The sequence below is a fragment of the Chrysoperla carnea genome, chromosome 1 (assembly GCF_905475395.1).
Source record: "Chrysoperla carnea chromosome 1, inChrCarn1.1, whole genome shotgun sequence".
Lineage (NCBI taxonomy): Eukaryota > Metazoa > Arthropoda > Insecta > Neuroptera > Chrysopidae > Chrysoperla > Chrysoperla carnea.
Genome location: NC_058337.1, coordinates 80,008,575 through 80,023,257, shown reverse-complemented (window position 1 = coordinate 80,023,257; position 14,683 = coordinate 80,008,575). Strand labels below are relative to the sequence as shown.

Here is a 14,683-nt window from a genome sequence, read left to right as displayed (position 1 = left end):
ATACAGTGCAACCTTAATATAACGAACCTCAATATAACGATTTCCTCGATTTAACGAATTTTTCGTAATCCCCTTGAATTGTCCATAAGAGTCAATATAAAATATACCTCTACATTACGAATATTCTTTGCGTACAACCTCTATATAACGAATTTATTATCTACCTAATTGTTTTTAAATACATAGCAAATACATATACATATGTAGTAATTTGATAAAAATGTGTTATCATTTATTAGTATAAGTACGTAATACATATTGAGGTGAATAAAACTATTCTTTTACCTCTTTATAACGAATTTTAGACCAATCTAACCTCAACATAACGAACCTCAGTTCAACGAATTACTTGATATAACGAATATTTACTGGTTCCCTTCAGATTCGTTATATCGAGGTTGCACTGTATAATTAATTAAAACACAAGGTATTTCCTAGAATGGGTACTCTAGTTTGTATTCCTAGAAAAATATTCTACATTTCTTGGTAGAATCAAGAAATTCATTCAAATAAATGGAAATGGAAAGCAAATAAAAAAAGAAATATTTATTTAATAGAGAAAATATTGTGTATTTTATTATATTTTATGTAACAAGAAAAATTGTGATAAAACAAAAAATACGTATCGTGAAATTATAATAGGAAGAAAATATAACGTATTTAGATACCAAGTGCTTGCAAATAAATTTATTCAGATCAATAAAATTGAAATTTCTGTCACTATGCTTTAATTTAAAAAATAGGTAAGCAGTATCTTATTTTCTAGATCTTAATTTAGGCTTAAAATACATTATGATACATGTAACAAATCTATGAACGAGAAAACTTTCTTCGGCGAAGTTCGTGTTATTTTTGACATAAGAGGAATCTAGGCAACGAAAAGAGAATCTCGATAACGAAATCTAGGAGAGCCGATAGCGGAGTACACTCCACAATATCTATATGAATAGTATTCCAAAATCATTGGTTGTCTGTGGTTTAGTTATGCAGCTATTGCATCAGTATCAGCTCATTAAATAAATGTACTAATTTTTCAATTTAAAAGTAAAATTTTAGTTTTTAGTAAAAATGTACAATTTAACAAGTGAAAACAAACAATTGACTGAGTTAATTGTTAAAATACCATGTATAGACAGTGTTGATTACTCTATCACATTACACATATACCTGTACATGTCACACATACATATCTAATATTTCCAGATAATACATACTATACAATTTTCGCCTAATTTGCGCCCTCACGGGTAAACAGTGATGTTTATGAAAAAATGTTTCAAACAAAAGTTGTTTACAAAAGTTGTTTAAATGTAAACATTTTGTACATTTAAACTTTTGTTCTATCTCTAACGGTTTGCAAGATAAAATACCCAATTGACCTATATTGCCCATTTACGAACTCAACCTCACTTTTTATGTCCTGAGTACGCTGTTAAAATAATTTCAGCTTGATATCATTTTTGATTTTTGAGTTATCGTGTTGACAGACGGACGGACAGCCGAAAATGGACTTATTAGATGATTCTATGAAAACCTATACCAAAATTTTTTTCGTAGCATCAACATTTTTAAGCGTTACAAACTTGGGATTAAACCTAATATACTATGTATATTTCATAGATACATGGTATAAAAATTTAGCAGCAGTGCGAAGTACAACATAATTTTAAAATGTAAATAATGAGAAAGAGCGTGGAGTAACTTGCTTTTTTTGTAAGAATTAGTCCATTACTATCGTTAAAAGACTTATTGCTGAGTTCAAGGAAATTTTTGTAAGACCTTCTACGGCCCAGGAACTAAAAATAAGATCATAAGATTTTGTTGAAATATTTACTAAAATGGACTTAAAAATGTCCCGCACTTTAAGACGGATCATCACTTGGAGAACACGGATATCCATTGTCTTCTAAAATAAAAAATGTTCAAACATATCCCCTCATAGCCTAATATACATAATTTTTTTAGAGATTCATATTGCAAAAAGGAAACATTAATATTTATTGTTTGGGGCTCGATCAATTTGGCACAAGTGGTACATTTTTTATTTGTATATTTTTATTGAAATATAACGTATCTCTATTTAAAAAAAATTATCTTTTATTAATATTATAGAGATTTCCTTCTCTCATAATCGAAATGTGAGATAAAATATGCATAATTTCATATAAGAGTACGCAAAAGAAGACCAATTATTTTGCGGTGATAAATTTATTCCATTATTGAAGTCTTGGCAGATAATATACCTATTTATAATGTACTAGCTTGATACCCGCATGCTTCAGTGGGCTTAAAAGTAACAACCACCGCTTTATATCCTCAAGCTCTCTTGATCTCTCTTATCCCCTTTCTATAACACTCGAAAGGATTTTTTTACAACGCTAAAATATATGCATAGTTTTCAATTTTTTTAAGTGTAAAATAGTTGTAATTCAACGAGTATATCAGAAAACATGGCCATGCATTTATTTAAATTCATTTATCATTTTAAATTTTTACAGAAATCTTTAATTTATGGTTCAAAATGATGATCATATTTTTTTTAAATATATCTTTATAAATTATATCTCATGTGTTATTCTGATGTGGGAACAATATTTTTCTACAGTTTCATTCAAATTCATTCGGTTTTTGCGTGAAAGCATAACAAACAAACAAACATTTAAAGGGAAAAATATAAAATAATATATAGGGATAGTAATTGGTTCCGAATGGTTAGAATGATTTAAACAACCCGTTAAATTTTGTATAGAGGCAAGCATAGCCAGTATATAATCGGGATTTTACGAAAATAGTTCAGAATTTATTAGTACAAAGTATATTTGTTATATTATTTATTATATAGATTGATATTTGTTATAATATTATTGTTATCAACCTCTGTAAGCTTTGTCGCAAATACAGATTATTTCTATTCCATTCTAATCTATTCTAATTCTAGACACATTAGGGTGTGATCCATGGCATGTTATAATTGGTAATATGGATCACACGTTTTTATTATTTAATATTAAATTTTTAAAACAAAAAAGAAGTAGCGTTGAGGAAAAGTACTATAAATGGATACTATTTTCATTGTGATATTTGAAAAATGTTTTCGAAAAGAAGTAAATGTAAATTTTGATCCTGGTACTACACTATTCTCTAATTCATATTTAAGTTCAACTATCACCAACCTTGTAATGAATAGTAAGTTGGTCACAAAAACTCTAGCATTCTAGAGTTTTGTGTTTGGCTATCTTAAACAAATTCCATCATATTCTCTATGATGTAACTTTAAATTTTATGATAATTCACTTAGCATATCTCACCCTGTTTGTCAAATATAAGAAAAATTTCGTATGCAAAGCAATTACCTGTTTATTTTCTTTTGATATAACCATTTCATATTATTTTTTAAAAATTATAATATTTATTAAAAAGTTTTTAATAAAATCTCATTTTATTTCTTATTTTACCTTTTTAATATATAAAGTAGCAATATTGAATGTATAAAGAAGTATTTTCTTATAATAATTTACTACTCGTTATGTAGGAGAGTTTCGGAAAAATTGAACTGAACAAATAACAATTTTTGAACTTTTAATGGATTATTTTAAAAAAGGCAAAGTTCTGACGAGCAGCCAATCAGTGCCATCGAATTTGAAAATCAACAATTATTTATGAACTGCTTGATATAAGAAATCAATAATAGTTTTGACTAAAATAATAGTAATCTTTCTTAATCATAGTTTTATCTAATATTTGGAGACAACCGAAGTCTTTAAAACGATTTGAAGTTGAAAGTCAAAGGCAGTTCGTTCAAGTCAATTTAGAAAATATTTCAATTATTTAAGGTAAAACATAATCATATAGAGATAAATCAGAATACTTGCAGTTGTTATATATTTAAATGTTCAAATTTGATTCAGCCCAGATTCCCCTACATTAACATGTCTTATATAAAAGCATATACTTTAAATATTCAGTTTTTCAGCTTAAAACTTTAAAATATTCAGGAAATCATACGAGCTTGTGTTAGTATTATTAAGGTCATTACAACACACTTTCATTGCAGACAAAATAAATATCACCATTATTATTAAAAAATGTGGTTTGAAAACCTCGCATAACTTCATTTTTAACTCCCGAACTAAAAAAAGAAGGTTTATATGTGAATTTAAAATTGGAAACCACATTTAATTTAATACTAATTATTCGTTACACTCTGTAAATTTGTCTAATTGAAACAAATTGAATAGATAATTGTTATTTGTTTTATAGGCAATGTGGAAATATTACATAATGGAAAATGGGGTGCCGTATGTGATGATGAATGGGATCAAATGGAAGCAAAGATTGTGTGTCGTCAACTTGGTTTTGAAACTGCTGATAGATATACACATAGTGCACAATTTGGTTTAGCAAAACGTACGTATGTATAATAAGTAATTATGAAGATAATTATATTGCTTTTGTTTTACTTTGTACAGCAGTTTTGTGTCATAGTTTTCGAATGCCTGTGACATGTCTTAGATAATAATAATACTAAAACGTACGTGGATATATATAATTGTTTGAAAACTTTGAATTAATTAATTATTAATTTTCATTCGTAATAAACCTTTCAGAAAACTTTAGTTTGTTTCAATTTTGAGTGTGTGATGTAATTTAGTTGAAATATTATAAAGCCACTTTAAGACTAATATATTTTTTGAATGATCGATTTTATAAAAAGAATGACAACCCCATGATATAATAAAGAATGGCAGTCAAGTAAATAACCGCAAAATACTGTAAAATGTTGAAAACATGTCGAACAGCACCGATTTCAAAATTACTTCTTTTTACGTGTTTCTTGGACCTTTGGGAACATTCATTACCACTCTGCTTTCCTTTAAAAACTATGATAATTTCACAATGATCATATAAATAATTATTTTGAGGTATGTGAAACGTGATTAATCGTCATTTTGTTTTCAATATAACTCGTCAGCACTCATGTTATATCAGCATTTTGCGCACACTGTATTTCAAACAGAAATAACTTTTACTTTTCAACTATCTGCATTTAAATTTAATGTATTTTCGAATTATGAATTTTTCAGATTTTTTCAATCTATCTACAATCTTTAAAAATAGTTTCTTCAGAAATTGTGAAAAATTCTCTCATCACCAGAGTAAAAGTGTAAACAAAAAATTTAATTTTCTGGCCTATTCGTGTACTTTCATTAGTTTTAGGTCGTACCCAGTTAATTAAAACTTGTGCTAGAAATATGGTGAAATTAGTTAAAATGAATTGAATCAGTTAGAATATTTCTCTGTTTTCATCAAACTATTTTCAATTACCTAGTGCATTAAAAAACAAGTGAAAACAAACAATTGACTGAGTACATTGTAGAAATACCAGGTATAGGCAGTGTTGATTACGGAATCGTTTGTTTTTTCATATAACTAAAGAGAGATAGCCACTCTTAGAAACCCACACATACATAAATGTCACCACACACATGACTGATATTCCCTTATAATACATTCTATATAATTTGCGTCACGTAAACAGTGTTGTTTACGAAAAAATGTTTGGAACTAATGTTGTTTATTTTTTTATAAGGAAAGGATTTAAACTTTTGTTCTATCTGTAACGGTTTACAAGATGGGTCCTACGGTCCCAAGACCCAATTAGCATCAACTTTTTTAAGCGATACAAACTTGGTGCTAAACTTAGTATACCTTGATTTATTTCTTATTTACATGGTATAATAAGTTTATATAAAACAAGTGAAAACAAACAATTGACTGAGTTAATTGTTGAAATACCATGTATAGTCAGTGTCGATTTCTTTATCACATTACATATACCAACATGTGACACATACATAACTGATAATCAAGTATAGTACATATTATAAAATTTCCGCCCTAATTGTCGCCCTCACGGGTAAACAGTGATGTTTACGAAAAAATGTTTCAAACAAAAGTTGTTTATTTTTTTGTAAGGAACATTTTTTAGACTTAAACTTTTATTCTATCTCTAACGGTTTACAAGATGGGTACTATGGACCCAAGATCCAATTGACCTATGATGCTCATTTACGAACTTGACCTCACTTTTTACGTCCTGAGTACGCTGTAAAAATTTCAGCTCGATATCTTTTTTCGTTTTTGAGTTATCGTGTCCACAGACGGACGGACGGATACACTATGTTATACACAAACAAATAATACAATCTTATAATATGAAATATACAATGTTGTTGCTATGCAAATAATTGATACTATGTGTTATATATAACATATCAATTATGTTCTGAACTAATTTGCGCTGTCACGGGTAAACAATAATCTTTACAAAAAAATGTTTCAAACAAAAGTTGTTTATTTTTTTGTAAGAAACATTTTTTAGACTTAAACTTTTATTCTATCTCTAACGGTTTACAAGATGGGTACTATGGACCCATGACCCAATTGACCCATGTTGCTCATTTACGAACTTGACCTCACTTTTTACGTCCTAAGCACGCTGTAAAAATTTCAGCTTGATATCTCTTTTCGTTTTTGAGTAATCGTGTCCACAGACGGACGGACGGACGGACAACCGGAAATGGATTAATTAGGTGATTTTATGAACACCTATACCAATTTTTTTTTTGCAGCATCAATATTTTTAGGCGTTACAAACTTGGGACTAAACTTATAATACTATGTATATTTCATATATACATGGTATAATTATGTAGAGATTATGATTTACAAAGTTAAAGATTATTTAACTCGTGAAATATTTGACGCATGTGCAAAATGAATGCTGGAAGGTTAATTTCTCGAAAACCACGAAGTTAATCACAATCATAAAGAATTAATTAAAATTTTAAATACTCGTTTTTACTTTAAATAGTTTTTTATTTGGTTTTCTAAAACTCTTTATATCTTAATGTTCGACGTTTTACTAGACTAAAAAAATTATTTTTCGTTTAACTTCGTTATATTTTATGTTTTTATTAGATTAATTTTAAAAATTTTCAACAATTTTTAGCTTCTTGTATAAAATCAGCTTTACAATCATACAATACACTTTGAATGGAAATATAATATTTAATGTGGATTTAAATATTTTATTAAAACAAAAACTTTTAATTAACTAACTATAGAGTAAGTAATGTAACAAAATTTGGGGCTGAATAAAAGTAAGCGGTTTGATAATGTTTGCAAAATAATGATATGAATTATTATAACAGCAGCTTCTATTTCAAATACATCTACCATTTCCGTTACTATTATACGGTGCGGCACGATAACTTTCTGATTTGTACATTTGCCCTGAAATAGCAGAAAAGACTTGGACGAGCAATACCTGTATAACCCGTTACAAAGATTTTATCTAATTAGTCACCATACTAATTATAAGTCTGATATTTTGTTAACACTTACGAGATTTTTTACATTTCAACATACCTTCCGGTGTACTTTGGATCTTTTTCATCGTCATATTCACAATCAGGGACCTCAAAAACTTCCGACGTACAAAGTTCAAAACTTTTTACACATAATTCGAGGATAATGATTGGATAATTAACGAAAAATATATATAAAATTGATTTTGAAAACGGCTTATGATATCGAAATTAGTCACTCTACATTCTTTAAGAAAAAAAAAATTTTTTTTGATTTCTTTTATAAAATCAATCAGTTTCAAGATATAAATATATATAGAATATAAATATTTATAGTTGGCAGTTTTTCCCGATTTTCGGGAAAATGGCTGATGATTCACTATTTTATTTATATATATTATAATATGCTTTCTTGTAAGCGATGTAGCTCGTAAATGGTGTACTTTAGGATACTGGTGCTATGGAACTTTTTGTTTCTTAGATGTTTTTCTAGAACTTCAAATGAAAAACAAACCAAAAACAAAATTTTTGTTGCAAATTTTTTCGAAAAATACGCCGAGAAAACGCTATTTTTCAAATAAATTTATTTGTTTAAAAAAAAAAAATTGTTTAAAAAAAATTTATCCCTACATTTTGTAGCTTATACGTTAAAGAACAAAATAAGCTTTGAAACGTTTCATTTGATCTAATAGTTTTTGAACAACTCCATTTTGCACTAGGTGTCTGAAAAAAATGATTGACTTTGAGCAGGCCTGAGTTTTTCTCTGATCGCAATTTCAATAAGGGGAATGGAAAGAGCAAAATGTCAATTTTATTTAGCAATTTTGTTGCCTATACCCATATTTAATATTAGTTACAGTTACAGCAGTTTAAAAACTGGCGAAAATCCCTTAGTTGCAAAATTAATTTTCTCTCAACGAATTTTCAACTTAACGAGATACGGTTTTAAAATTTGCTTCGAAAAGAAATACTAAAAAAAATAGACCTCTTTATCGCCTTTGAAGAAGTTCACGCAAAAACATTATTTTGAGTGGGCCAAAACAATTTTGTATTCCTATATATTATTAGTATTTCTAAAATTTATTTAAAAAAAAAAAAATAAAAACAGCAATAACAATCAGAAAATGTTTATAACAAGAGTACCATAATTATTCAATTGTACGAAGGGATATTTTTATTACGGAAATTGAAAAAAAAAATATTAGAAAGGGTTTATTTATAAAAAATTATATATTTATATAGAGAAAATTATAAATACGAATAGATAAGAGATTATGAATTTAAAAAAAATAATTTCTCAATTATTTAATTTATAAGTACAGTGTATGAGCATAGGCGTCTAGAAAACTATATTTTTAACGATATATTTACATTGGAATGTGTAAAAAACAAATTTCATGTTTATACCAGCTAATTATTTTGTTAAAATTAAAATAAAAACATTGTATTAATTTAGTATTGAAAAAATAACATTAGAAAGGGATAGATAATATTTTTTTGTTTGTGTTTATTATTATATTGATATGTTTTTTCCAATAGTAAATATATACAATGATTTTAGTGACCACATAATAAATGTTTCTTATCTAGAAACTAGTAAACACACTTCACCTTCCTTCGTCCATAAATCTACATATTTTGCGAGATACAAGATGTTTTTTATTCATAAAGCAGCGTTACTTGATTTCTTATTTGTAAAATTGTTTACAATGCAAGACAATGCAATTTTAAACATTAAAAATATCACGTTGATTCTATTTTTTGAAATAAGGCATGTTTGGATTATTGTTTAATTTTTTTCACTTTCAAAATAATTAAAATATGTAATATATAGCCTTAATAAAATTAATAAAAATACCTTCTTAACTGAAAACACTTTTTCATAATATATTCAGTTTATTTACGGAAGTGAATAAAAAAAAAAGGAAATTTCAAAAGTGAAGTACATTTTATTTTGGTATTTGACAGAAATAAATTGAATGAATAAATTGTTATTATTTTTAAAATATATTATGGGAAAAAAGATGAAAAAAAAAGTTTGACTATAAATACATATAAGAAAATTGAATATTGGAAATTATTATTCAATTCGTCAATGTATACTGAAATTATAAAAAATCGAAACGCTTGGAGCAAAATGTTAGCAATTATTTTATTTATTTTATCACAATTAAAATGTTAAAGGCAGTTTATGGGTTTAAAACTATTTATAATGCTTAGAAATATTGATGATGTAAACAAATCTTTGGTATCTTTTCTGATATACTCAATGGATTTTACGTTTTACCTGTGAAAAACAATCCTTACCAATATTTCAAGTGTTATGGAAAGGGGATAAGTGAGAACAAGGAAGTGAAAGCTAAAATGCGGTGGTCATTACCAATCTTTCCTTATAAACTCAGCGAAGTGGGTGGGTATCATATGTTCATAAAATCATCTAATTAACCATGAAACGATTCATGGTTAAAGCTCAAAAACAAAAAATATCGAGCTCAAATTTGTATAGCGTGCTTATGAAGATAGAAAGCAATTATTTATTTCTATAGAATTTTTTTTTTAAATCTTTTTTTTTAATATATAAAAATTTAGAATAATTATGCTAATATAATGAGCATTGATATTCAACACTCTTTATGCAGATTATTTCGACAATTAACCCAGTCAATTGTTTTTTTTTCACTTATTAATGTTAAATTCAACTAAAATTTGCATAAAAAAACACGAGATAAATTGGCTTTATTCAGTAAATTCTTGATTCACTCAAGAATATGGAATTTTTGGTTTGACTTCATATTAACATTAACTAATTATCTGAACTGAATTCGAAGAAGAGATTTTTAGTTTCGAAATCACCGCTTTAGAATTTTTTGGATCATTTTTACATTTCAAATTCACATTGGCTCATTTATTCCGAATAAAAAACAATATTGAAAAAGAAAAAATACAACCTTGATATGTCGGGGGTATAGCTTACAGGAGTGTATAAAAATGAAAGAAGTAATTCTTCGATTAATTCAAGAAAATCTTAGCCCTTGGCAATTTTCTAAATTTTGCTTCAGAAATTGGCTGATGAAATTGTAAAAAAGGCATTTTCTTGGATATTTGTTTTCTGATTGAAAATGGTCAAATTTTGAAGGTACATATCGAGGATAAATAACAAAATTTTATTAGAAACGGTTAGAATTTTTTTTCTGAGATGGTTCATTTGTTTCAAGTGAAATCATGATGGTTCAAGCGATTTTAATTTTCTCTATTTTGTTTCAATTTGGCATTTAAGTTTAGAAAATTATATTGAGGTTTAAGATAATTATTTGAGCAATAAGAACCAGACACGTCTATCAATAAATATCTTTGCCAATCGCAATCATTTTTTTTCGTTTACACAAATTCATAGTATCTACCATTTCCTTTTTCTAAGAAAATCTCAAAAGTAAAAGATATTTTCAGTTGCGAATAGTATGTTCTGGTGAGAACTGGAAGTTTATTTAGTTTTACTCTAGCCTTTTTCTATTGATGAGTAAGGTGGATTATCTAAAATTCCATATATAGAAGAAAGCCCTAGTCACAAAAAGTCATACAATAGAAAATAAGTAATCTCTTCAATTTGATGTTACCAAAACATCAATACAGGAAGAAAAAAAGAAAAATAACTAACAGAGACGGAAAAACGCACAATATTATGCGTACGTGTTTATGTTCCTATATGTAAATACCTGCCTGTGAATGTCAAATATTCTAAGTGTATGCAAATTTAAGGACACGATACCTAAATCAAATTTAACATAGGAAAATCCTTTTCTTTTATATGCCTAAGATAAAAACACTCTTTATCAGAGGATGATTTTAAGTGTTTTTTTGGTTAATTATTATTTTTGTTACTTAATAAATAAGCTAGATTTGAACTTTTATAAAACTGATACTCAAGAAAACTCTTCTTCAACGAATTAAAACTTTTTACGTTTTCCAAAATTTTTTGACTTGATCTCTTAAAATTATCAAGCTCTTCTACTTTTTATAGTTTCATAGATAAATTTTCTCGTAAGCAAGTTTTCTCATTAATATTATCAAAAGAGTTCCGAATGAAATAAGGCACTATCGATAGACCAATAACCAAAAGCCACATTCTAATAGGCCGCCATTTATCTTTCAAAGTGTTGGTCCTTGAAATTAAATAATATATTTATGGTATGTAGTAAGCATATCTGAAAAGTCTCATACCCTAAACCAATCATACCTTAAAGAAATGCACCAAGAACCAGTTATCTAAAAAATTTACCATACTATATACTTTATGCATTATAATATATTGATAAGGTAGGCGGTATATACAAACTCATAACGAGGTCGAGAAAAGGCGTGGGTACGGTCTGTTGCAACCCTTGGGTTATGACAAAAAAAACTCGACCGACTCGAAACGACTCGACCGAATGTTATGAAACTCTTTTTGGATCCTATTCGGTCGATATCATTTTTTGGTCGCGCGATATCGATCACAAAAGAAATTTAAAAAAAACTCCGACTCGACCGAATGTTTTGAATTTATTTTGGGATCATTTTACGTTAATACACTTCTTCTCCAAATTGATGTTAAAGCCTCTTAACCATGAAACACAGTACAGATATATTGAAAATTTCAAAAATTGGACCGATTACAATAAATTTCTATACTAGAAGGTTTATTATACAGGTGATAAAGGCTTCTATAAAATTTTTTGTCCGAATTACACTTTCTCCAATTTGATATTACGTTTTATTGAATAATTATATCCAGGAAATTTCCAAGGGTAGATTAGAGTTTTATGGCACAAAAATGATTAGCTCAAAAAGGTCGAAATGAAGTTTACAAAAAGAATTCAGAATTGTTTTAGTAAATTTTTATCCTTTCATTTCTATACGTGAGTTCTGTTTATAATAATGTGGCCAGCATTATTTTGAAGATACTAGAAGTTTTGGAAACAATCAAACTAGCTCGTAAACGTCTACCCTTTGTGATTTGGAATTTCATGTAAACGTGCAAGAAGCATAAAGTACGATAAAAATTTTGCAATTCTGGATCTTATTATAAAAAGACATTCTATTAACGAATGAACATTTTATTTACCATACAACTAATTATGTAAAATGATGCATTTCTATTTCTTCGCTACTATTATTATTTATTTATATTGAGAAGAATACAGTGTAAAATGATTTCTATAAATAAAGTTTCTCAAATAACGCAACGACAACGTCGACGAATAATTAAATAAATAATAAAATAAATTAATGAATAAATAATAATACTTATTAAAAACACAATAAATGTAGGATGCTATGCTCATCATTGTATCTGTCTGGGAAGATATATTATGTGTAGGGTAAGGTGGTGCATCTTGGATCATGGATCATTCTTCAGTTACATAAAATATACATATTGATTGCTTTCTACGACATTTAATCTAAATCATAACTGTTGTTGAACATTTTTTACAAACATAACATAAAATGTTAATGTGGTAGAGTTTGAAAAGACTCTTAGTAAAGCAATAGAAAGTAAGTCGTATTCATTCAGATTTAATCGAAATGTCAGTTGAAGCTATTACTGTACGCTCGGAGAAGAGGATTACTATAAGAGAATAATAAGGGCTTTCAATGTTTCATTTATATCCGTTCTACTTTGCTACTCTCGATCGTAAACTGTAAAGCTTACATGTTGAAGAAAGTGTCGTTCAAGTACAATAAGTGATTCTAGGTGCATTTTGGGTGTGATCCATGATACACTATGATAACCTAGGAGAGTCTATCGCCTACATCTCAGTAATCATAATCTATCTCTGGAATGTCGGCCTATATCAAATAATTATCGAAACTCAAGATTCGCCTTATCACTCCGTCTCTTGTTGACGTATGATCATCATGGTCTCGTTTCTATCATATTTTGCAGCATCAATAATGAAAACACATGCAAAAAGTATAACCCTTTCCCAATTTTTATCTCTTTGATCTAATAAAACATGGCATAGCTAATGAAAAATCACTAAAAACCATTGAAATTCCGCAAGATATGACAATGAACAAACAAAGTATTATCCACTAAAGACAAACTAGCTGCTTTTTCAAAACTTCAAAAACTGCTCTCTACGACTTTTTTCGATAGTGATGTGTTTTCAAATGAGCTTGATAACAGAATATTTAAGCTATCGGTCTGAAAAACCCCGAATGGAATATGTCCGACACTATGAGCACTTGATAACATTAATAATTATTAAGCGATTCAGTAAAAGTGAAAATATTTTATTGTTTAATAATTATTAATGTTATCAAGTAAGTGGTCATAGTGTCCGATATATTTCCTACCACCTATCAAGTGATCATGTTCATTGGAAAACGTAGCACTTTCGAAAAAAGTCAGAGAAGTTTTGTAGACTCCCCAAAAGGAAGCCACTTACGAAGTTTGAAGTATGTATTATATCATTTAACAAAGCACCCATTCTGTCCCACGCCCACGGTCTATGATATTTGTGTACTGTGTACTTATACATAATTGTAAGATCCGAGAAAAGTTTGGTGCAAAAAAATAATTTGAGGGGAGTATTAAGTGAATTTTTGTTATTCGATGGTACGTATCTCAGTGTCACAAAAAAATGCACGAATTACATATAATTCTATATGTAATCCGTGCATTTTTTGTTTCTAATACACCTGGTAGTTAAAATGTTAAAAAACATATGAATGGAAAATGGGATCCAAGGTACCATACTCATTTCCTATATCCTTTTTTACACCACCATACCTCATGAAGAGTACCCTCCCTCAAGCTTATTTACACAACAACAACTTGTAAAATAGAGTACAAAACATTTAAAGGGAAAATAAATAAACATAGATACATAATATTAACAACAAAAACAAAATTGTAAATAAAATAATTACTAAAACAATTTAATTAAGGAAAGACGGAAATTATTTGAAATGAAATTTAAAATTAAATACTAAGAACGCAACGGCAAGCATTCAACGGCAAGCATTCAACAAGCAAGTACTCGCTACTCTGAACTTGATGGCAGTCTGGGTCTGTATAGTAGTTATATAATACTAGCTGTGAACTATCCGATTCGCTGGGCAACTTCAATTTTAAATACATACAAAGATTATTGTGTTATAAACCTTCACTTTGCCTTATTTTGCTCGCAATTTCGTCGATTTTGTAATTAAGATGCGGAAACCTAAGTTTTTTGAAAACTTACTGTTACTTTCTGATAATGAAGCAATAATGAGGATAGAAAGAAATAGAATTTTTCAAATCGGTGAATACCTAGTGCCTACACCTATAT

The 14,683-nt window shown here is 28.1% G+C and overlaps 1 protein-coding gene across 1 annotated transcript in view; it reads left to right on the top strand.

Annotated features, from left to right (window-relative positions):
* LOC123305704 (lysyl oxidase homolog 3A-like) overlaps positions 1-14,683 on the top strand; it is a 37,089-nt gene that overhangs the window by 5,987 nt on the left and 16,419 nt on the right. The window contains exon 2 of the mRNA XM_044887496.1: positions 4,261-4,407. Coding sequence (XP_044743431.1) covers positions 4,261-4,407 — 147 coding nt within the window. The remainder of the gene's footprint in view (positions 1-4,260; positions 4,408-14,683) is intronic.